Genomic DNA, 26407 nt, shown 5'->3' on the forward strand with positions numbered 1-26407 from the left:
CTCACGGGTGGAAGGTGAACACCGAAAGAAAAGTTAAACGGTCAGAAAGTTAAAGCTTCTAAGTACTTGCCTAGCTCTTCATTCAATTCCTCGGCCATCTGTAGCTCAGTGCATGGAGGTTATCGGATTAATGGTAGCAGCAATGGATGTAGTCCCATTTGCTCGAATTCATCTCAGACCACTGCAATTGTGCATGCTTAAACAGTGGAATGGGGATTATGCAGATTTGTTTCCTCAAATCCAACTGGACCAGGAAACCAGAGTTTCTCTTCTCTGGTGGTTGTCTCAGGATCACCTGTCTCAGGGAATGTGCTTCCGCAGACCGGAGTGGATCATCGTAACGACCGACGCCAGTCTGTTAGGCTGGGGCGCGGTCTGGGGCTCCCTGAAAGCTCAAGGCCTATGGTCTCGGGAAGAATCTCTTCTCCCGATAAACATTTTGGAGCTGAGAGTGATATTCAATACGTTCCAGGCTTGGCCTCAGCTAGCGGCGGCCAAGTTCATCAGATTTCAGTCGGACAACATCACGACTGTAGCATACATCAATCATCAGGGAGGAACAAAGAGTTCCTTAGCGATGAAGGAAGTAACCAAGATAATCAGGTGGGCGGAGGATCACTCTTGCCACCTATCTGCGATTCACATCCCAGGAGTAGACAGCTGGGAAGTGGATTTCCTAAGTCGTCAGACTTTTCACCCGGGGGAGTGGGAACTTCACCCGGAGGTATTTGCTCAGCTGACTCAGCTTTGGGGCATTCCAGAGTTGGATCTGATGGCGTCCCGTCAGAACACCAAACTTCCTCTTTACGGATCCAGGTCCAGGGACCCCAAGGCGGCTTTGATAGATGCTCTAGTAGCGCCTTGGTCCTTCAATCTGGCCTATGTCTTTCCACCATTTCCCCTTCTCCCTCGGCTGATAGCCAGAATCAAACAGGAGAAGGCCTCAGTAATTCTGATAGCGCCTGCGTGGCCACGCAGGACTTGGTATGCAGACCTAGTGGACATGTCATCCGTCCCACCATGGACACTGCCAATGAGGCAGGATCTTCTAATACAGGGTCCATTCTTGCATCCAAATCTAGTTTCTCTGCAGCTGACTGCTTGGAGATTGAACGCTTAATTCTATCCAAGCGTGGGTTCTCTGAATTAGTCATAGATACTCTTATCCAAGCTAGAAAACCTGTCACCAGGAAAATTTACCATAAGATATGGCGGAAATATCTTTGTTGGTGTGAATCTAAAGGTTACTCGTGGAGTAAGATTAGGATTCCAAGGATATTGTCTGTTCTCCAAGAAGGATTGGAGAAAGGGTTATCAGCTAGTACCTTAAAGGGACAGATATCTGCTCTATCTATCTTGTTACACAAGCGTCTGGCAGAAGTACCAGACGTTCAAGCGTTTGCACAGGCTTTAGTCAGAATCAAGCCTGTCTATAAACCTGTGGCTCCTCCATGGAGTCTAAATTTAGTTCTTTCATTTCTTCAAGGGGTTCCGTTTGAACCTTTACATTCCATAGATATTAAGTTATTATCTTGGAAAGTTTTGTTTTTGGTAGCTATATCTTCTGCTCGATGAGTTTCAGAATTATCTGCTTTGCAGTATAATTCACCCTATCTGGTGTTCCATGCAGATAAGGTAGTTTTGCGTACCAAACCTGGTTTTCTTCCTAAAGTGGTTTCTAATAAGAATATTAACCAGGAAATCATTGTTCCTTCTCTGTGTCCTAATCCATCCTCAAGGAAGGAACGATTATTGCACAATCTTGATGTGGTTCGTGCTTTAAAATTCTATTTACAAGCAACTAAAGATTTCAGACAAACATCATCCTTGTTTGTTGTCTATTCTGGTAAGAGGAGAGGTCAGAAAGCAACTGCTACCTCTCTTTCCTTCTGGCTGAAATGCATCATCAGATTGGCTTATAAGACTGCTGGACAGCAGCCTCCTGAACGAATTACAGCTCATTCCACCAGAGCTGTGGCTTCCACATGGGCTTTCAAGAATGAGGCTTCTGTAGAACAGATTTGTAAGGCAGCGACTTGGTCTTCACTGCATACTTTTGCCAAATTTTACAAATTCAATACTTTTGCTTCTTCGGAAGCTATTTTTGGGAGAAAGGTTTTGCTAGCAGTGGTGCCTTCCGTTTAGGTTACCTGTCTTGTTCCCTCCCTTCATCCATGTCCTAAAGCTTTGGTATTGGTATCCCACAAGTAAGGATGAATCCGTGGACTGGATACACCTTGTAAGAGAAAACAGAATTTTTGCTTACCTGATAAATTACTTTCTCTTACGGTGTATCCAGTCCACGGCCCGCCCTGGCAATTAAGCCAGGTTAAAATTTATTGTTTAAACTACAGTCACCACTGCACCCTATAGTTTCTCCTTTTTCTCCTAACCGTCGGTCGAATGACTGGGGGGGCGGAGCCTGAGGGGGAGCTATATGGACAGCTTTGCTGTGTGCTCTCTTTGCCACTTCCTGTAGGGATTGAGAATATCCCACAAGTAAGGATGAAGCCATGGACTGGATACACCGTAAGAGAAAGTAATTTATCAGGTAAGCATAAATTCTGGGTTTTTTTTGGTGCCTTTCAACATCCGGAAATGACGCAACTTGCGTCAAAACAGACGCAACCTTCTGCAAGGAAACCTAGCGTCAACTAAGATGCCGGAAATGACGAACTTGCGTCATCAAAGACGTACCTCCGCGCCAAAAAAATTATCGCGCCAAGAATGACGCAATAAATAACAGCATTTTGCGCCCTCACGAGCCTAATTTTGCCCGCAAAATTAAAAGAAAAAACATTCAATTTTAAAAAAGGACTATACCCCAGGTAAGACAAATAACTTCCTAAACATGCTTCCCAAACTGAAACTGACAGTCTGCAAAAGGAAATATAAATAGACCTGACTCATGGAAAATATGAGTAAAATACATATATTTAAAGCTTTATATTAATACATAAAGTGCCAAACCATAGCTGAGAGTGTCTTAAATAAGAAAAACATACTTACCGAAAGACACCCATCCACATACAGCAGATAGCCAAACCAGTACTGAAAAAGTATCAGCAGAGGTAATGGTATATGAGTATATTGTCAATCTGAAAAGGGAGGTAGGAGATGAATCCCTACAACCGATAACAGAGAACCTTTGAAAAGATCACCCGCGAGGAAAACCATAACATCAATCGGCACATCCCTCTGACAAACACTGTACTCTGAGAGGAATTGGGCCTCAGAATGCTTAGAAGTACTTATCATAGAAGAAATCATAAAAATCAAGAACAAACTTACTTCACCAGGCAAAGTTTGTAAAACTGAATTGTGGGTGTGGTGAGGGGTGTATTTATAGGCATTTTGAGATTTGGGAAACTTTGCCCCTCCTGGTAGGATTGTATATCCCATATGTCACTAGCTCATGGACTCTTGCAAATTACATGAAATAATTGTAGTTTAAGTATACACAAATAAATGTAAACAGTGGTCCAATTCAGCCCATAATTCCAATGCATCAGAAGACACAGTTTTACTATGCTGCAACATGGATAATGGGAAAGGAAGTGTCACTGCTGCAATATGCTATTTAAAAGCAATAATTTGTTTGAAATTGTGCCTTCCATGACTGTAAACAATCATACACAAAAGGTGTGCAAAATACTCAGCTTCCCCAGGCTTTACTACAGCTGGGCCAAACAGGGCACTGGCTGGGGCCTCATTTCAACCGTCACTGAAGCAGAGCCTGGGAGGAGGTTCCAGCCTACTTCATTTCATACCCCAGCTCTGGTGCTCAGTGCTCATGTAACCTCCAATATCCTTTTTAGCATCTACTGCAGTTTGATGACTTTCTGCCTAGTTTCTGCCCTCCTAATGCTTTTATTTATTTTTATTTATTTAAATGTAATTAAACGTTGGCCCCATATGGCAGGGGAGGCACTGCCTCCTATGACTACACGTCCCTGATATATAATTTATTTTGTTTGCCTATTTTTAAACTGCTTGTGCATGTCCTCTTATAATTGGCAGATAATTGCTCGTCTCAAGAAGGAAATCCAGTCCCTGAAAGATGAGTTGGCCTTAATCACTGGAGAGCAGAGAACAGAGGAGCTATCTCAGGAAGATATTCTCAGGTATAGCAGTGTAGTGATATAAATACGTTGTTAATATGCTTGTTTCTGGGTAAGCTTCTATACACAAATTCTTCTCAGTGGAAAGGTTTTGTCTCCCTCAAACTGTACTAGTTGGTTACGAATGAATATGTGACGCTTGTAAGTTACTATAATTTCATGAGTACATGTGAAGTCGGATATGCAATTTATTTAATAAATGAACAGCACAACCAAGTATAAGAAATATAACATACAAACGGACACTTTGTATTGTATTAGCTAAGACTCATAAATAAGCAACTTATGGTTGCATAATGAGTGTTACACTGTTTTCTCAAAGCCATACTACAATGTGTAGAATTGGTCCGACCTTGCCTACTATCCAAACCACATATATACTGTATGTTGTATGGTATATGTTTTATGTTTGTTTGTATATTTGATGTCAAACTCTATAGGCACAAATATAAATTATTTGAAATATTGATGGGAATATAGCATCAAAAGGATAGCACAGATACATTTAAAGGGTAGTTTGGTTCCTTTCCTTCCCTCCAACAAAAGTTTGTATTACCATATACATTTGCCTTTATATAATACATTTTTGTCCATCTATTTTCCATAAATGGACACCTAAGAAACAAACAGGAGCAGGTTATATAATGCAGTGCTTTTTACAAAAGCAGACCTGGATGTAAAGTTTCCAACCAATCCAAATACTTTTTATGAATTATGGCATAGTAATATGTCTTTACATCACAGGAATTTCACAGACTTGTGACTTTAATTGATAGTGACAACGTTGCTGAATATAATATTACAATGTTGACGGACAAAATTAGTATCCATGTAATGTTATACAAACCAGTACAGGCTTGGGATTGGAGAAGTGCGTTAAGGCTATGCATTGCTGTACATCATCTTTGGCAGCTAAGGGGTTAAAATGTGTCAGGATGTAAAATAGTTGAAGGTGCCACTAATTTGACCCTCCCGTCTGTACCAATGAGTGCTGCACTCTGCAGATTTGTGGTATGTTTTAGATTTATGCCAGAAAAAGAAATACTACAATGAAGTTTTCTCTTCATAAGAACTTTTTTTTTTTTAGTGAATAAATATTCCCTGCGTCCCTTGTTACACTGCTCTATTGCATGATGACTTACCCAGACTTGTATCTGAGACATATTAACACCAGACATATTAGGGTGAAAAAGATACAAAAAGGAAATGTGTTGTGGGCAGTAAGGTTTAAATGATTCATTTACAATATAATTTACTACCACGAAAGGCAAGTTGTCATACAAAAATATGATCTTGTATATTCAGATGCAATGGGCACAAATTACCTTTAATTAAGACCTGTTTTATAATAAGTCATTATTGAAACATGACAACTAGTGCCGAAGAACAGAGGCATTTAACAAACAGTGGGTTAGATTACAAGTGGTGCACTATTGATTGTGCTGGTCGTGACAACCAATATTGTGACCACAGTAACTTGCGCACATTACAAGTTGAACATAAACGTGTTTGCTCGAGCACAAACTAAATTAGTGTGTTGGGTTTGCGGGAGTGAAGACCTAGCATAAAGTGTAAGAGTTTAAAAAAAAAATATATATATATATACCAAACACAACATAAATACATTCAAATTAAAGTGTAACACTCATATATACACTTTCTAAAAAAACATATAAATATTAATAAAACATTTTAATGTAGATTTTGTAATATATCCTATAAAATATTATTATGTCTCCATAAGGAGTTCAACGTTACACCAACAGTAACATATATCTGTGAACAAGAGATAATGTATAATACAGACATACATTTTAGCATTTCTTCTATAAGATATGACGAGTCCACGGATTCATCCTTTACTTTTGGGATATTATCCTCCTGCTAACAGGAAGTGGCAAAGAGCACCACAGCAGAGCTGTCTATATAGCTCCTCCTTTGACTCCACCCCCCAGTCATTCTCTTTGCATGCTCTAAGTAATAGGAAGGGTAAAGTGAAAAAGGTGATAAAATGTTTTTATTTTCTTCAAGCAAGACTTTTTTTATTTTAAATGATACCGGTGACTGCTTTTTTTTCCCAGGCAGCAGATGGATGAAGACTTCTGCCTGGAGACTGATGATCTTAGCAGTTGTTACTAAGATCCAGAGTAGTTCCCACAGAATGGCTGAGGAGTACTTAAGAAACTTCAGTGTGAGGAACGTTTTTCATGCTACAAGCATTGAGGTATGTCATTTTTTTCTGGAGAGACTGTGTTATTTCAGAATTGGCTGACCGTATCCCCATGTGGGAAAGGGTAAGCAGTTATACTATGTATAGAGAGGGGTATTACTGGACCTGTATGTTGGGCTATAAAAAATGGTTGACACTGATGACAGGATGTTTGTGGGCAAACATTTCTATGTTGGGACTTAAAATAACCTTTTTTGTGGCAAACGTTTTGACCTTATTTTAATGATGGAGGGTACACACACATGGTTTCACTTAGATGGGTATATGAACCCACATGGCTAGGTTTTAGACCGCTCTGGTGCGGTTATTGTTAAGGCTGTGAGACATCGAGTTAGATGGGCGGGGCCTATTTTCGCGCCTCAGTTGCGCAGTTGTTTTTCCCATGCAAGCAGCAAGCTCCAACTCCGGTGTGCCTTTCAGGAAAGTTTGGGCCTAATCGAAGGGTTAGTTCGATTTTGCAGACCCCTGAGGGCAGGTAGGCGCCACAGCAGGGCTGTGGCGAGGTGCAGGGGGTGTTTTTGTTTAACTATAGCGTTTTTTGATATAACGATTTTTCTTCTTAATGGTTAAGTATTCCTTTCCTTGTGGGGCAATCTTAACTGATAAGTTGAGATACATTTATCATAAAATTGAGATAATTTTATCGTTTTAAAGCAGTGTTGGAAACATTGTATGCTTTTTTTCTCTTAAAGGCGCAGTACCGTTTTTTCAGATTATTTTTTTCACAAAATAAAGTGTTTTCAAGCCTGTTTGTGGTCATTACTAGCCTGTTTTAACATGTCTGACATTGAGGAAAGCCAATGTTCTATGTGTTTAGAAGCCATTGTGGAACCCCCACTTCAAATGTGTCCCTCATGTACTGAGAGGGCCTTACATTGCAAAGAACATATTTTAGCTGATAAAAGTATGTCTCAGGATGATTCTCATTCAGAAGAGAATCAGGTTATGCCATCTACTTGCGTCTTGCTTCTAATTCTTTCACCCTGCAAGATATGGCTGCAGTTATGTCTTCTACCCTTACAGAGGTATTATCTAAACTGCCTGGTTTACAGGGTAAGCGCAGTAGGTCCGGTATTAGAGTAAATGCTGAGCCCTCTGATGCTTTATTGGCCATCTCCAATGTACCCTCACAGTGTCCTGATTTGGGGATGGGGGAATTGCTGTCTGAGGGAGAGCTTTCTGATTCAGGAAAGATGTTCCCTCAAACAGACTCAGATGGGACGGCCTTTAAGTTTAAGCTTGAACACCTCTGCTTGTTACTCAGGGAGGTTTTAGCGACTCTGGATGATTGTGACCCTATTGTCATCCCGCCAGAGAAACTGTGTAAAATGGATAAATATCTAGAGGTCCCTACTTACACTAATGTTTTTCCAGTCCCCTAGAAGAATTTCGGACATTGTTACTAAGGAATGGGATAGACCAGGCATTCTGTTCTCTCCCCCTCCTATTTTTAAGAAAATGTTTCCCATATCTGACACCATTCGGGACTCGTGGCAGACGGTCCCTAAGGTGGAGGGAGCTATTTCTACCCTGTCTAAGAGTACAGCTATACCTATTGAGGACAGTTGTGCTTTCAAAGATCCTATGGATAAAAAATTAGAAGGGCTCCTAAAGAAGTTCTTTATTCATCAGGGTTTTCTTCTACAACCTATAGCGTACATTGTTCCAGTAACTACTGCAGCAGCTTTTTGGTTTGAGGCTCTAGAGGAGTCTCTTAAGGTTGAGACCCCATTAGACAATATTTTGGATAGAATTAAGGCTCTTAAGCTAGCAAATTCTTTTATTACAGATGCCGCTTTCCAAATGGCTAAATTAGCAGCTAAGAATGCAGGCTTCGCCATTTTAGCGCATAGAGCGTTATGGCTTAAGTCATGGTCTGCTGATGTGTCATCTAAATCCAAGCTTTTAGCTATTCCCTTTAAGGGTAAGACCCTATTCGGGCCTGAACTAAAGGAGATCATTTCTGACATTACTGGAGGTAAAGGTCATGCCCTTCCTCAGGACAAGACGGTTAAAATGAGGACCAAACAGAATAATTTTCGATCCTTTCGAAACTTTAAAGGCGGTCCCTCTACTTCCTCATCCGCCTCCAAGCAGGAGGGGAACTTTGCTCAATCCAAGTCAGTCTGGAGACCTAACCAGACCTGGAATAGGTAAATACGCCTAGAAGCCCGCTGCTGCTACCAAGACAGCATGAAGGGGCAGCTCCCGATCCGGGACCGGATCTAGTAGGGGGCAGACTTTCTCTCTTCGCTCAGGCTTGGGCAAAAGACGTTTAGGATTCCTGGGCATTAGAAATTGTGACCCAGGGGTATTGTCTAGAATTCAAAGATTCTCTCCCAAGGGGGAGATTTCATCTTTCACGATTGTCTGTAAACCAGACAAAAAGAGAGGCGTTCTTACGCTGTGTAGATGACCTATATACCATGGGTGTAATCTGCCCAGTTCCGAAAGTAGAACAAGGGCAGGGGTTTTACTCCAATCTGTTCGTGGTTCCCAAAAAAGAGGGAACCTTCAGACCAGATTTAGATCTCAAAACTCTAAACAAATTTCTCTGGGTCCCATCTTTCAAGATGGAGACCATACGAACAATTTTGCCAATGATCCAGGCGGGTCAATATATGACCACCGTGGATTTGAAGGATGCGTATCTTCACATTCCTATCTACAAAAATCATCACCAGTTCCTTAGGTTCGCCTTCCTGGACAAACATTACCAGTTTGTGGCCCTTCCTTTCGGGTTGGCCACAGCTCGCATAATTTTCACAAAGGTGCTAGGGTCCCTTCTGGCAGTTCTAAGGCCGCTGGGCATAGCAGTGGCGCCCTATCTGGACGATATTTTGATTCAGGCGTCAACTTACCATCTAGCCAAATCTCACACGGACATCGTGTTGGCTTTTCTAAGAACTCACGGGTGGCAGGTGAACATAAAAAAAGAGTTCACTTGTTCCTCTGACAAGAGTTCCATTCCTAGGAACTCTGATAGACTTGGTAGACATGAAGATTTTTCTGACGGAGATCAGAAAATCAAAGATCTTAACCACTTGCCGAGCACTTCATTCCATTCCTCGGCCATCATTGGCTCAGTGTAGGGAGGTAATTGGACTAATGGTAGCGGCAATGGACATAGTTCCGTTTGCTCGCTTACATTTCAGACCACTGCAGCTGTGCATGCTCAGACAGTGGAATGGGGATTATGTGGATTTATTTCCGCGGATAAATCTGGATCTAGAGACCAGAGACTCTCTTCTTTGGTGGTTGTCACAGGATCATCTGTCCCAGGGAATGTGCTTCCGCAGGCCAGCGTGGGTCATAGTGACGACGGACGCCAGCCTCGTGGGCTGGGGTGCAGTCTGGAATTCCCTGAAGGCTCAGGGTGTGTCGGCTCAGGAGGAGTCCTTACTACCAATAAATATTTTGGAACTGAGGGCGATATTCAACGCGCTTCAAGCGTGGCCTCAGCTGGATTCTGGCCAAATTCATAAGGTTCCAGTCGGACAATATCACGACTGTAGCGTATATCAATCATCAAGGGGGAACAAAGAGTTATCTAGCGATGATAGAGGTTTCCAAAATAATTCAATGGGCAGAGACTCACTCTTGCCATCTATCAGAAATATATATCCCAGGAGTGGAGAACTGGGAAGCAGATTTTCTAAGTCATCAGACTTTTCATCCGGGGGAGTGGGAACTCCATCCAGAGGTGTTTGCAAAATTGATTCATCAATGGGGCACACCAGAATTGGATCTGATGGCATCTAGTCAGAATGCCAAACTTCCTTGTTACGGGTCCAGATCAAGGGATCCTCAAGCAGTACTGATAGATGCTCTAGCAGTACCGTGGTCGTTCAACCTGGCTTATGTGTTTCCTCCTTTTCCTCTTCTACCTCGTCTGATTGCAAGAATCAAACAGGAGAGGGCTTCGGTAATATTGATAGCGCCTGAGTGGCCACGCAGGACTTGGTATGAAGACCTGGTGGAAATGTCATCTCTGCCACCGTGGAAACTGCCACTGAGACAGGACCTTCTCATTCAGGGTCCGTTCCAACATCCAAATCTAGTTTCTCTGCAGCTGACTGCCTGGAGAATGAACGCTTGATTCTTTCATTGATACCTTGGTTCAGGCTCGGAAGCCTGTCGCTAGGGAAATTTATCATAAGATATGGCGTAAATATCTTTATTGGTGCGAATCCAAAGGCTACTCATGGAGTAAGATCAGGATTCCTAGGATTTTGTCCTTTCTCCAAGAAGGATTAGAGAAGGGGTTATCAGCTAGTTCCTTAAAGGGACAGATTTCTGCTTTGTCAATCTTACTACACAAGCATCTGGCAGATGTCCCAGACGTTCAGTCGTTTTGTCAGGCTTTGGTTAGAATTAAGCCTGTGTTTAAACCTGTTGCTCCGCCATGGAGTTTGAATTTAGTTTTTAATGTTCTTCAAGGGGTTCCGTTTGCACCCATGCATTCCATAGATATTAAACTTCTATCTTGGAAAGTTCTGTTTTTAGTTGCTATCTCTTCCGCTCAAAGAGTTTCTGAGCTATTTGCGTTACAATGCGACTCGCCTTATCTTATATTCCATTCTGATAAGGTGGTTTTGCGCACTAAACCTGGATTCCTTCCTTAGGTTGTTTTAAATAAGAATATTAATCAGAAAATTGTTGTTCCTTCTCTGTGTCCTAAACCTTCTTCTAAGAAGGAGCGTCTGTAACATAACTTAGACGTGGTTCGTGCTTTGAAGTTTTACTTGCAACCGACCAAGGATTTCCGTCAAACATCTTCTCTGTTGTCTATTCTGGAAAGCGTAGAGGTCTAAAAGCTACGGCTACCTCTCTTTCTTTTTGGCTGAAAAGCATCATCTGTTTGGCATACGAGACTGCTGGACAGCAGCCTCCTGAAATAATTGCAGCTCATTCTACTAGAGCGGTGGCTTCCACATGGGCTTTTAAAAACGATGCTTCTGTTGAACAGATTTGTAAGGCTGCGACTTGGTCTTCCCTTCATACCTTTTCCAAATTTTCCAAATTTGATACTTTTGCTTCTTCTAAGGCTGTTTTTGGGAGAAAAGTTCTTCAAGCAGTGGTGCCTTCTGTTTAGGTATCTGTCTTGTCCCTCCCGTTCATCCGTGTCCTGTAGCTTTGGTATTGTATCCCAGAAGTAAAGGATGAATCCGTGGACTCGTCAAATCTTATAGAAGAAAAGGAAATTTAAGCTTACCTGATAAATGTATTTCTTCTATGATACGACGAGTCCACGGCCCGCCCTGTCAATTTAAGACAGATTATATTTTTTGGTTTAAAACTTCAGTCATCTCTGCACCTTTTAGTTTCTCCTTTTTCTTCCTATACCTTCGGTCGAATGACTGGGGGGTGGAGTCAAGGGAGGAGCTATATAGACAGCTCTGATGTGGTGCTCTTTGCCACTTCCTGTTAGCAGGAGGATAATATCCCACAAGTAAAGGATAAATCCGTGGACTCGTCGTATCATAGAAGAAATCAATTTATCAGGTAAGCATACATTTCCTTTTTTACCTTGTACGTGAGATGCAGCCATATTCCTACCAGGCAAGTGAGCAATTGCTCCAGATCCTTCTGCCTTTTAAGCTTGAGACATTTAACTAAGAATTCTCAATATCTGTAACTGTGTTTGATGGGTTAGCAGATAAAAAGAGACCCAATTGCCTTTTTTATGCACAGAATATTTGCAATATACTTGGATATGGAAAAATACTCCCTTTTAAAGTTGTGATTATGAGTGATACTTTTTTCTGCTCATATGACATGCTATTTATAAGATGGTATGCTGCCTGCACACATACAGTCGTAAGCAAAAGTTTAGGCACCCATGACAATTCCCATGATTTTCATTTATAAATAATTGGGTGTTTGGATCAGCAATTTCATTTTGATCTATCAAATAACTGAAGGACACATTAATATTTCAGTAGTGAAATGAGGTTTATTGGATTAACATAAAATGTGCAATATGCATCAAAACAAAATTAGACAGGTGCATAAATTTGGGCACCCTTGTCATTTTGTTGATTTGATTACCTGTAACTACCTTGCACTGATAAGTTGGAACACACGGTTGGTTTGGTCAGCCCATTAAGCCTTGAACTTCATAGAGGCGCATCCAATCATGAGAAAAGGTATTTAAGGTGGCCAATTGCAAGTTGTTGTTCTCTTTGACTCTCCTCTGAAGAGTGGCAACAAGAGGACCTCAAAACAGCTCTCAAATTTCCTGAAAACAAAGATTGTTAAATATTATGGTTTAGGGGAAGGCTACAAAAAGCTATTGCAGAGATTTAAGCTGTCAGTGTCCACTGTGAGGAACATAGTGAGGAACATAGTGAGGAAATGGAAGACCACAGGCACAGTTCTTGTTAAGGCCAGAAGTGGCAGGCCAAGTAAAACTTTGGAAAGGCAAAGGATAGTGAGTATGGTCAAAAACAGCCCACGGACCACCTCCAAACACCTACAACATCATCTTGCTGCAGATGGTGTCACTGTGCATCGTTCAACAATTCAGCACACTTTGCACAAGGAGAAGCTGTATGGGAGAGTGATGTGGAAGAAGCCTTTTCTGCACACACGCCACAAACGCACATTTGGACAAGCCAGCTTCATTTTGGAAGAAGTGAGTTATTTGGTTATAACAAGGGGCGTTATGCATGGTGGCAAGTGCCAGTACTGGGAATCTTGTTAAAGTTGAGGGTTGCATGGATTCCACTCAATATCCGCAGATACTTGAGAATAATGTTGGGTAATCAGTCACACAGTTGAAGTTACGCCGGGGCTGGATATTTCAACAAGACAAAAACCCAAAACACTGTTCAAAATCTACTCTGGCATTTATGCAGAGGAACAAGTACAATGTTCTGAAATGGCCATCCCAGTCCCCAGACTTGATTATCATTGAAAATATGTGGGGTGATTTGAAGCGGGCTGTCCATGCTCGGCAACCATCAAACCTAACTGAACTGGAGGTGTTTTGCAAGGAGGAATGGTCCAAAATACCTTCATCCAGAAACTAGGCACTCATTACAGGCTATAGGAAGCGTCTAGAGGCTGTTATTTCTTCTAAAGGAGGCTCTTCTAAATATTGATGCAATATTTCTGTTGGGGTGCCCACATTTATGCACCTGTATAATTTTGTTTTGATGGATATTGTACGTTTTCTGTTAATCCAATAAACCTCATTTCACTACTGAAATATTAATGTGTCCTTCAGTTATTTGATAGATCAAAATGAAATTGCTGATCCAAACACCCAATTATTTATAAATGAAAATCATGGACATTGTCAGAGGTGCCTAAACTTTTGCATACAACTGTATATGCCATCTGTGCCTGTCCAGAGAGCTGGTGGCATCACATTACATTTTATTCCAGCAAATGGATTGGCGCATGCACGGGGTAAAATGTAGGCACACAGCTGACCAGTGTATCGTCAGGGAGCTCTGTGCATAAAGTTATTTCAGCAGTTAAAATGTTTGAAGCTTATTTACAAACACAAATACATTGTGAAACAATTCTGATCACTTTTGGAGTGCAATACACTACATTTCTAATACAACATTAAGTCCACTTAAAGGGACAGTCTACATCGGAATTTTTTTATAGTTTTAAAAGATAGATAATCCCTTATTAACCATTCCCCAGTTTTGCATAACCAACACAGTTATATCAATACACTTTTTCTTCTGAGAGCCCCCTGATTACATTAATTTTTATTTATTGTCTATTGACTTGCATTTTAGCCAATTAGTGCTGTGTTGTGCTGACTCTTAAACAACTCCACTGGCGTTAGCACAATGTTATCTATATGGCCCATATGAACTAGCAGTCTCCTGTTGTGAAAAGCTAATTAAAAAGCATGTGATAAGTGGCTGTTTATATTGGCTTAGAAACAGACAGAAATTTAGAGGTTTACATGTTATAAAGTATATTAATATAACAATGTTGGTTGTGCAAACCTGGGGAATAGCTAGTAAATGCATTATCTATCTTTTGAAACAATAACATGTTTAGTGTTGACTGTCTCTTTAAGAACAGGATTTAAAAACAGGATTCTGAAAATTATGCCTTTGCAAAGGGAAATAAATGATGATTTTAATCCGGAATCAATTTGTCTTTAAAATGACGTTGCATCTCAGTTTTGAGTGGCCTGGAATTGTACATAACCAAAGCACACCACTATATTTACATCCCAGTAATGTTTGGTAAGGTGAAGCTATATACTTTTCTGTGTGTTAATTACACATTTTCTTAAAAGATCATTGCACTGTACATTTTTAATGAGTTCCCAAGAATCTGTTTTATATGCTGGAGTCTATCAAATGATTTACATTTAGCTCCCTTACTCCCTTATTTTGTCATTTAAAATAGCTGTGTTTCTCTGTTAAAACTACCACCTACACTGAAAATAGGACTACTTTAGTTTTCACTATAGAAAAGATATGTAAACAAGACAGCAAGCAGCAATCAAGTTTCTAGTGGGAGTGGAAAAGATAGGTAAATAAATTTTCCTGCTCAATTGCTTTAAATATTGGCCATTGTGTAAAGACAGAGAGGAGGCTTTAATTTATAGAGAGATAAATAAGGTTAGGAAGTCTACTTTTTCTGCAGACTCAGACCATTTATATAGGCATGTGCTTTAGAACAATGGATTGAGGCTTTAATCAGCAAAAATCAGCTATTTAAAGCACAAAAAACAATCTAAAGGAGTAATTTCCTATACATTCTATACTCTGTGGCTACTAGAACAAGTCAATGGGAACACTTTAAGGGGAAAACTATTTACAGTGCATTATCCCTTTAACAACAGGCACTATATTACATAGATGGCTAATTTTATGTAAAAACGTGTATTGGTCATTTATAAATGGAGAATGTTTCAGAGTCTGTATTTATCTCTGAAGAAGCAGAAACAAAAGGAAAAAACACACACAAAGCAGCTGTTTACAATGGTACAATGGTGGACCAGCTTTATCACATGACCAGCTTTATCACATGATTATATCTACAGCCAATGCTGCTTCATCTTTAAAGCAGACTTATCATTTTCAGTAGATAACAGCTGTAGGTTTAACTGATAGAGGGCCAGAATTAATCGTATACCATCATTTTATTTAGCTCATACTAACAGAAAAGATCTGGTCAACTGTGATCATGAAACATCATTTGTAAGACTTCTCCAACTGTAATCCATGTCTCCTATTCGTGGTTTTAGCCACCTTCTAGGTCAGTGTGCTGCCATAAATGAAATTATAGAGATATGCGTGCGCAACTGGCGACACCGACAGGCGCGTTACAAACACGGTTATAGTATAAATGTCATTACAAATACTATTAGTCACTCTACTTGGCAGCTCACGCATGTGGTTTTCCACAAGGAACGTCAAATCTATAAAGCAATACTGTGTGTTTGTTTTCTGCATAACAGTTTGTTTAAAGATATGTATAGATTTTTCTTCCTATTGGCTTTAGAATGGGCTTTTTAAAACTTGACATATCCGTCCAAAAGCTGCACATGTTCTTTGAGCGCTGCCATTTCAATGCAATCAATCAATAGACATCTCATCACATAAGCATTCAGAATATAGCTCACAGCTGTGCCCATTTAGACTCCAAAAAGTGTCCCCAATGGAGGAAATTAACACCAGTTACATTATTGCTGAGTTTGGTTCTTTGTTGCGTGTTTTTTTCCGTTAATCTGAGCTTCTGTAACTTATAGAAGATGCATTGTAGGTGAGAATTACATTTAAATACTGCTTAACACCATAACTTAAGTGTCACTCTCAGAGTAAAATTACATGTTCTTCTTAAAAGGGAAGAGTCCACAGCTGCATTCATTACTTTTGGGAAATACAGAACCTGGCCACCAGGAGGAGGCAAAGACACCCCATCCAAAGGCTTAAATAGCTCCCCCACTTCCCTCATCCCCCAGTCATTCTTTGCCTTTTGTCACAGGAGGTTGGCAGAGAAGTGTCAGAAGTTCAAGATAGTCTCTTATGGAGGGTAGTACTCTTCGCAATGGGACTGGAGTTTTATGTAATCCTGTCAGCATCTCAGTGAGAGCATGGGTGCGAACCCATCCCGACTCATATTAACAGCTCCTTGGTAATCAGTGTTGACACATTTCGCTGCCTTCCTTTCTTCACTCAAGTCCATGTCAGAAGCGAGGCTACTATCTGTCACACTTGAAGGGCCGTGTTCCTGTTCCACGGCATAGATTCCGGTAAGATAGTTTAATTTTATTTTGATATGTGAATGTGATGTTAACGAAGCAAGGTAGGGTCCCAGTGGGACTCCTTTTATCTTAATAAGGAATCATGGGTTAATATCTCCTGAGGGGGTTATTGAACAGGGGGGACTTTTAAACATGTTTGTTATATGGTTCTATCTGCAAATGTGTAGCTATACTTAGGCTCACTGCCCTTTCAGAACATAATGGCCTTCTCTTCAGGACGCAATCTCCAAGATTGCGCACCCTTTTCGTGACTGGCACAGTACACCTTGTTACGGGTGCAGTTACATTGTTTTTCACTTTTGTATTGCTTGTGGGTTGTCTGGTTCACAGGAGGTTGTGAGTGCCCCAGCCATTGGGGGTGTTAAAGGGTGCCAGTTAGTCTTTTTTGTCATTTTTGTAATCCCAAGATTATGGAGGATTCTGCTATGTGTGACACAGATGCCTCCAATACGGAGGATGTGTCTTGTAATCAATGCCCATCAGTTATGTTCTGATTGCCATTCTAGAGTATTCTCTTCTCCCGAAGCAGGGAGCCTAGAGTGCATTGGGCCATCTGCCTCAGAGGTTTCCATGACCCGTGAAACGAGTGTCCCAGTCCATTTCCCGGCTACACAAGCAGGTGTCCCTATGGCCTTTCCTCCTCCGGAGGGTGGCTTGTTTCCTGTAGAGGTTAGGGCACGGTTCTGCATGGCCATTTATATGGCGCTGAATCATTTATATCTCCAAAGTGAAGTATTTATAAGATACTGTCCATGTCCGTTAACCAGGGCCCGTCAAACATTGGATCACCCGATTCAGTTCGGCCTTCTGGGGAAGCGTTGGCCCCTGAGGTTTCTGGGGCCCCTATCTCGGGCCAAGGTCTTTTAAGACCTGTTTTGGCAATGTTGGAGGATCCCAGTCCTAGCGGGCCGCAGGATCCGAGGCCTTAGACGCTGGATGGCGAAATAGATCTGACATTTGGGGATGAAGCCAATCTCCTTAACCTCCCATTTTTTCTTTTTCTTTATGTTTTTCGTTCCTGTTCTGAATTTGGGTGAACGGGGCTTTTAATCGGCTGGTCCCGTTGTCATCCTCATTTACCTTGGGCATTCACCCAATGGGTGCTGCCTTCATTTTATTTTTTTGATCCGGATGAATTTGTTTAATTTATTTTTTCTTAAGCTCATGCCTGTTAGATTTTATTTTTATGAACGTTCTTCTCTAATAAACGTTCTTCTCTGGAACCGATACTTGTGATTTAGGTCGTGTGGGCACTTCCTCGGAAGTTGCACACATTTTGAATAATATAAATATGTTTCTAGTACATTTATCTATCATTTGGGGTGAATTTTCTTGGACTTTTGGCAGTTCTAGAGTGTCCTTATATCAAGTAGGTACTGGTTGGATTCTTTTTCGACTGTTACCAGGGTTTATGTTACCCTCGTGGTGCTGATTAATCCTGTTGGATTTTGAATGTCACTTGGCCTATTCTATGGACTCTGGGCTCGGATCCTACTGATGTATGAGGCCTGTTGTTTCAATACAACCCCTCCAATCGGAGGATTATGAGTACCAATCTAGGTTGGTTGTTCAGGATTCTCGCCTGGGATACAGTTCTGTTTTTGCAGACATCATCTTGGTTCTCAGGTCCCCATTATTCCATTCTTTGGAATTGGGAGATGTGTGTGACCTATGTGGTCTGGTGTGCCAAGTGATTAATGGTTTGCATTTTCACTAAAGGTTCTTCCGGAGGCTGACTCTTTAGCCTATTAAGCATTTTGTTGCGGTGGCAGAGTTTCCTTCCTTCCCGCCTTGGGTGGATCATATGATCTACGTGCCTGGGCATGTTCTTTCTCTGCTCAGAGTTGTGTTACTCTAAGAGTTGGTGTGCAGGGGTTCCCTGCCTTCTGTGGGAAGCTGCAAAACTCCAGCTTTTGCCTGCTTCAAGATGATTTTTGGAAGATAGATAGATTCTTCTAGGATCTCTGGCTTTTGTCTCTTCCATTACCCTTGGTCTGACCATGATCTCGATGTTCAGGTGTCTTTCCGTCCTTGCTGCAACTCTAGCCTTAGGGCTTGTCAGTGCAGAGGCGAGGTCGGTTATGGAGGGCCGCCTTTCTGGGGTCCTTGATGCTCCGTTAGGGGCTTTGTGGGTGGTGTCTTAAGTACAATTCTCTGGGATGGCGAGCAGGGTACAGGGTTCTCATTCACCTTTGAATGTTGGTTGCTACCTTGCCTGTGTGTGTAGCACATATTAAAGCTTGTCTACAAGATTTTTTTTGCGATCCAAGTGCCCTGGGTGCTGAATCTTAGACTGTTAAGGAAGTCCTTGTGACTCTTGGGTTTGAGACTATTGCTAGATCGCTAAGTCTACGGACTTTAGAGGTGCGTTCCTCCTTGTAGGAGGCAGCTTAGGGTTCCTCTGGAAGTTTAATCTTTGTTTGATTCTTTTTTCGAGTACTCTGACCTGGGTTTGTGTCTCTCCTTGGATGGGTGTGGACGGTTCGTTCTCACTCTAGATGTTTGTTGTCCCGTCGGCCTCTCTCCGTAGAGGCTGGGGCTCTGTGATAGATACCTATCTGTTTGTGGCTTAGGCTTTAGGTCCCTCTGATGGTCCCCTACTGGTCTTCTGGCACATTTATGTTGTTCCTGTAGACTCCAGGTATCTTCACCTGGGTTGGCTATATGGCCGAGGGGTCTCACCTCTATGGTAGGGTGGTTTTCAATGATGTCATCCTTCATCTTCTAGAGCAGGGGTGGGGTTCTCCTGGTCCGTAGTTACCTTAGTATTTTGAGCGACCTGTGGGTCCTTGGTGTCTTGCATGGTAAGGGTTTTTCCCTTCTTGCGTTTCAGAATCCTGGAAAGCGAGTTGCAATGTAGTGACTGGTTCCTCCATTCCTGCAGCGGGAGGCTGAGGGCTTGATCCGTATTGGGCTCCTGCTATATGTTGGATTCTGATATATGGATACTGAGGGTCTCAGGACCTTCTTCCCTTGGGAAGTGTTCCTTGTTTTTTTGTTTTGGAAGACAGCCGTGTAGGGGATTTTGCACCCGAGCATAATGTTTATCCTGACTCATGGTAGCATATCATTTGCACTTTGAGGGTGTAACCAGCTACAGCTAATTGCACTTTGATTGGGTGTTAGCAAGCTTTGAAATGCCTTCTGCGTTTGGGTTTAGCAGAGGTGAGTCAGCTTTCTACCTTGAAGCTGGTCATTGGGAGTTCCTGTTCAGCGGTTGGTGTTCTTTTTGGAGAACTCTTTACTAGCTGCTGGGATAGTTATCCTATTTCTGCTGTCTAGCTTACAGATCTAGATTTACTATGAGGCAACGGGAAACTCATGATTTTCCTGGAGTACCTTTGGGTATGGTACAGGGTCAGGTATATGAGGTTGTTCCTCTGGTCCTTTTTGGGACATATTTCCCTGTGTATGGATCTCTCTTTTTTCGGTTCTTGTGTTCTAGGGAGTTCATCTTCCTGGGCGTTGCTATTTTACGACAACCATGGGTTGTTCTATGTTCTGCAAAGTGGAATGATCCTTTGGATTTTCATGTGATTCTGTTCTCCTTTTTGGGGGCAGATAGCGGTCCTTGTCTTGGCCGGGTACCTTCATGGGAGTCGTGATTCGCGGGGTTGACTCCCCAGAGGTTGTTTGGGCTTGACAGACCCTGGGACTGACTGGTTTAGTTTGGCTTTGGCGGTGGTGTAACTAGTGTGCAGTTAACTGGGCTTCGGATTTTCCCCCGTGTTGTCTGTACTTTTTCGGGTGACGAGTAATCAAGCTGTGGTGCCTTTCGAAGGGGCCACTCTTTGTACCCACCCATTGTTTGAATTCAGTGTCCTCTAGCTTGGGTATTATTTTCCCAAAAGTAATGAATGCAGCTGTGGACTCTTCCCTTTTAAGGAGAAAAACATAGATTACGCTTACCTGATAATTTAATTTTCTTCTGAAAGGAAGAGTCCACAGCTCCCGCCCGTGTTTTTTTATCTATGAGGCGGCTGTGATTTTTTGTTCTTCTGGCACCTTTTTTCTCCCTGATATTTCTCCTACTGTTCCTTGTTCCCTCGGCAGAATGACTGGGGGATGAGGGAAGATGGGGAGGTATTTAAGCCTTTGGTTGGGGTGTCTTTGCCTCCTCCTGGTGGCCAGGTTCTGTATATCCCAAAAGTAATGAATGCAGCTGTGGATTCTTCCCTTCAGAAGAAAATGAAATGATCAGGTAAGCATAATTTATGTTTTTTAAAGATTTGTAGCTCATTTTTTATTATATGTAACATCCAGCAGACATGACTAATATAGATTTAAGTAAATGTTTTGATAATAAATTAATTTGCAAATAAAAACTAGTCAAGTGGATGCAGTATAAAGGAATCTATCTCACAGATCAGTACTGGGGATTGTTTAGTTTTATACATTTATCTAAAGCATATTTAACATGGGTCATAATCCGTGAGCGATATATTAAACAAGAAAAGCATACACAATATTTTTATGGACCGTTAAGTAAAAACTAAATTTGAACAATGGATATTGTAATTTATTTTAATGAAATTCAAAACACATTGGTGGAATTTAAGTGGACTTGGTGCCCATTTAAGAAAGTGCGAGCGGGCAAGGTTCCCAGGCAGAGAATCTGTCCGCCTGTGTTCGCAGCCAGTGATGTTAAATCCCTTAGCAGGGTTTGTCAGTCACCCTTGACAGATCAATCCAAGCTGCCACCTCAGAAGTAGGATTGTCACTTTTCGCTCAGCCAAACCCGTATACACTGTGCATAATAACACATATGCACAAGCTCCCACATAGACATTCGCTCTCACACACACACAATCTTTCACTGTCACACACACACACACACACACACTCTCTCACTTTCTTCCTCTTACACATATGCACACTCTATCACACACACACTCTCTCTATCACACACACACTCTCTCACTTGCTTCCTCTTACATATATGCACACTCTCTCTCTGTCACAAACACTCTCACTTTCTTCCTCTTACACTTATGCACACAATCTCTATCACACACACACTCTCTCACTTTCTTCCTCTTACACATATGCACACTCTCTCTGTCACACACACACACTCTTTCCCTTTTACACAAATACAGACACATATACACTCTCTATCTCTCTCTCTCTGTCTGTCACACACACACTCTATTTCACTTTCTTCCTCTTACACATATGTGCACTCTCTCTCTCTCTCTCTCTCTCTCTCTCACACACACATTCTCTCACCTCCTTCCTCTTACACATATGCACTTTCTCACTCTCTCTCTCTCTCTCGCTCTCTCTCTCTCTCTCTCTCTCTCTCTCTCTGTGTCACACACACACACACACACACACTCTTTTCCTCTTACACAAATACTTACACATACACACACTCTCTCTCTGTCACACACACACACACACTCTATCTCACTTTCTTCCTCTTACACATATGCACACTCTCTCCCTCTCTGTCACACACACACTCTTTCCCTCTTACACAAATACACACACATACTCTCTCTCTCTCTCTCTCTCCCTTCCTTATTCTCTCTCTCACTCACACACACACACACACTCATTCCCTCTTACACTCTCTCTCTCTCTCTCTCTCTCTCTCTCACAAACACACACTCTCTCACACTCTCTCTCGTTTATACACACTCTGTAACTATATCTCACACACACACTCTAACTCTCTCACACATTTACACATTCTCACTAGCTCTCTTTCACATACACTCTCTCTCACACACACACACTCTCTAACTCTATCTCTCTCTCTCACACACACTAACTATCTCACACATACACACACTCTTTCTCTCTTTCACATACACTCACACACACTCTCTTACTATATCTCTCACACATGCACACATACACAGAGCACTGGACAGAGATGACAGGCTCTGTGGCGTAGCACTGGGCAGACGCGACAAGCTCTGCAGCCGAGCACTTGGCAGCCATGACAGGCTCTGCTACTCAGCACTTGGCAACTGTGCAGCCATAACAGGGTGGCAGAAGGTTCAAGTTTATCAATGAAATGTGTTCACCTACTATTAATGCTCTAAGGTAGTTGAAGTGGCAATGTTAAACCCTGCATTGTTTAAGTGTTCAAAATGTTTTGGTACAGAGGGAATTTTGTTATACCTTGAAAGATTTTATTTAACCCATTGAAAAGAGGACAAAAGTTACCATCTTCAGTGGTTACTAACCTGCTCCCACCCATCAGCTGATTATTTCACCTGTGCTCTAATTCAGATACCCTGCAAATCTGACCTGTTTAGGAGTACTTGAGGACTGTAGTTGAGTAACCATGTTCTGCTGTTTAGTTTCAGGGTCACTCAAGACAACATAAACTTTCATGACTCAGACAGAGCAGCCGCTTTAAGACACTTTCTAATTTGCTTCCATTATCAAATTGTGCACAGCATTTTTATTTTCACACTTTCAGGGTATCAAATTCCTACTGAGCATGTGCACAAGCTCACAGGGTATATGTATACTAGTCTGTGATTGGCTGATGTCTGTCACATGATACAAGGGGCCAGATAATGGGACAAAATAAAAAAAAAAGTCATAAAAAATCTACTGCTTATTTGAAATTCACAGTAAGTGTTATTGCATTATCCTTTTATTATGCACTTGTTTATTATGGAATTCTACTGCATTGAGTGGTCCTTTTTAGATTTACGTTTCACTATTCCAATTGGCATTTATATTTTACAAACAAACTTTAGACCATTTAGGAAGTTTTTGTTTCAGATAGATATATTGTTTTAAACTTGAGAATTGATTGTCATCATTAAGAGAGCTCACATTTTAATCACAATTCCTTTTTGTGTACAGACTTGAAGAGCAGCTAAAGAACTTTATGGAAGATGTGGATTCTGAAAGCACTCTTGAAATAGGAGCTGATATGAGGAAAATCCAGCATTGCTTCAGAATCTGCAAGGTAAACGTATAATGCAGATCTGTTAGACCTTTGTTCACAATTTCTCTAGTATCACTATATTGCACAACTGTTGTAGGTGCAGGGATGTGGTTGGAAAATGTCAGGCAATGACAGGCAAATGTGCTGCCCAGCAAACCTTATGGAATTGTGTAAAGTCGTGTTAGCACTTTGAATGGCTTAAAGGGACATTAAACATTATGGGCTTGATTACAAGTGGAGCACTATGTAATGCTTTTGCTCGAGTGTTAACTGTACTAGAAGTAACCTTTTGCGCAAATTGGGTTGCGCTCCTATTGGTTGAAATTAATCTGTTTTCACTTGCATGCTAAATCTACACTTGTAAAAAGCCGAACTTACATTATCACAAGTGTGATAACCTATTCCCCCACAGAAGTCAATGGAGCAAAAAAAGTGGAAAAAAACCTACTTGCAGGCAAACACAATCACATATTTTTAAGTGTGCTAACCCTACATGAAAATATGGATTTCTTTCCAAAGATGTGGAGAGTCCACAACGTAATTCAATTACTAGTAGGAGTATTACTCCAGGCCAGCAGAAAGAGGCAAAGAGCACCACAGCAAAGCTGTTAAGTGTCACTCCCCTACCCATAATCCCCAGTCATTCTTTTTGCCTCTGTCAATGGAGGAGGTGAAGTTTGGTATCTGAAGAAATGAATTCCTTTTTCGGGTACTTTTCCCTGCAAGCAAGGATTTGGGTTTAGCTGAGTCCACATCAATCTCTTCAGTAGAATAGTGGTGGCTTTTCAAGCAGTTAGGGCGTTGTGAGGTAGTCCTTGCTTTGTTTCCTAACACATTTCTGCCCATGGTACAGAAAGCCAGAGTTGGTTACTCTGTTCTTTCTTTTTCTACAGGTATCTGTAAGGAGTATGTGTCCTTTTACGCCTTGTGAGCTGTCTTCCTGCCGGACAGCTAGACTGCAGGTAAGTGCTTTTGTCTTCTATGTCTTGGAGACTTGCACTTCAGAAGAATATTTCATATGCAGTAGATGGGAACATTTTTAAAATCCTTTATACAGGGTTCTCTTTGGCAGTGGGAAGGCACATTATGTATGCTTAGACTAGGGGTCAATCTCTCCTGAATTGGGACGTTTATCCTCTCTGGGCTAATTTTGTTGAAATACATTATTAGTATGTGTGTGGGGTTTATGTTTTATAAAGGGATTCATGTATAAACTTAAAATTTGGCAGTTGGTTTTCTTTGCTTGCTTAGCTAGAACAGGCTAACTGACCGACTGCTTGAGCGTTTGTGTAAATTTAGCTCTGGTGTAGTAGGCAGAGGGAAACGCGTGCCTTTTATTTGTTACATAGTGTCCACTCTCTGCCGGTCATGTGACTTATCTCTGCTGTCGTATATTCACGGAGCGGAGCAGCGTCATTAAATTTCAATCTCTTCAGTGTCAATCTACTATATGATCATTTAAGAGACTTCTGGCAGCCAAATTGTGTATAAGCCTGTCTGAGGTGTAGGGGGCCTGATTGGTTTATTATTTTAAAGATTGTTTGCATAACGTTACGCGGCTGTGGTATTAAAAATTCTTAAAGTGACAGTGTATTTAAAACATTTCTACAATTTGGGGAATTTTTTATTTAGTATTATGGGCATGGAAGACTGTGTCTTTTGACAAATGCTTGTGATGCCTAGAGACACAAATTGTTTTGCCTATGCAGTTCTGTGCTGCATGCTTAGCTAGAACACTTCAATTTAAAGATAAATTGTTGCCCGCTGAGCCCAATGTCTCTCAGGATGATGCTGTTCAGGCAATGCCACGGCTCTCTCTTCAAACGTTCCAAGCCTCTATGACATCACATACAGTGCCCTGCAGTTCCTCTCAGCCCCCTGGAGAAGTTTATTTGCCTGCAGATTTTTCTGCACAGGTATCTTCTGCAGTATCTGCAGCATTATCTGCTTTCCCTATGCTGGGAAAACGCAACAGGACAATTAGACATTCAGATAGTAAGGTTTCTGTTCCACCTACTACTACTGATGAGGAGGATACGTCAATAGCCTCTGAGGGTGAAATCTCAGATTTAGACATAATTATTTCTTTATCTGATACTGAAGAAGTAAACTTCATATTTAAGCGTGAACATCTTTGTGTACTGTTAAATAAAGTATTGGCTACTTTGGACGACTCTATTACTTCTTTCGTTGTCAACCCTAAGAAGTTTAGTAAACTTAATAAATACTATGATATTCCTTCCTCTGTGGAAGTTTTTCCTGTCCCAGACTGTGTGATGGATATTATTTACCAGGAATGGGAGGAGCCAGGGTTTTCTTTCTCCCTGTCTCCCATATTTAAAAAGATGTTTCCTGTTGCTAACTCCATTAAAGATTTTCGGGGCACGGTGCCTAAAGTAGAAGGGACTATTTCTACTCTGCCTAAGAGAACCACAATTCCTATAGAGGATAGCTGCTCTTTTAAGGATCCCATGGACAAAAAGCTTGAAGCTTATTTGAAGAAGATGCTTGTTCATCAATGTCTTCAATGGCAACCTGCAGTTTGTATTGCCACAGTAACAAGTGCGACATCTTATTGGTGTGGTCCCTTGTCTAATTCAATTTTAGTAGAGAATCCGTTGGAGGAGATACAAAATAGGATTAAGGCTCTCAAACTAGCCAATTCCTTTAGTTCTGATGCTAACATGCAAGTTATTAGCCTGGGGGCCAAGATGTCTGGCTTCACTGTCCTAGTCCGCATGGCATTGTGGCTAAAATCTTGGTCAGCTGATGTTACCTCTATGTCCAAGCTTCTGGCACTTCCTTACAAGTGGAATTCCTTGTTTGGATCTGGTCTGGCAGAAATTATTTCTTATATTACGGGTGGAAAAGGGTCTTTTCTACCGCAA

General features: G+C 41.4%; 1 protein-coding gene across 1 annotated transcript in view; it reads left to right on the top strand.

Annotated features, from left to right (window-relative positions):
- Positions 1 to 26407, top strand: part of KIF6 (kinesin family member 6) — an 872665-nt gene that overhangs the window by 503820 nt on the left and 342438 nt on the right. Inside the window, exons 10-11 of the mRNA XM_053712809.1 lie at positions 4021 to 4124; positions 23435 to 23540. Coding sequence (XP_053568784.1) covers positions 4021 to 4124; positions 23435 to 23540 — 210 coding nt within the window. The remainder of the gene's footprint in view (positions 1 to 4020; positions 4125 to 23434; positions 23541 to 26407) is intronic.

Source organism: Bombina bombina, chromosome 4 (assembly GCF_027579735.1).
Source record: "Bombina bombina isolate aBomBom1 chromosome 4, aBomBom1.pri, whole genome shotgun sequence".
In the NCBI taxonomy this organism is placed as follows: domain Eukaryota; kingdom Metazoa; phylum Chordata; class Amphibia; order Anura; family Bombinatoridae; genus Bombina; species Bombina bombina.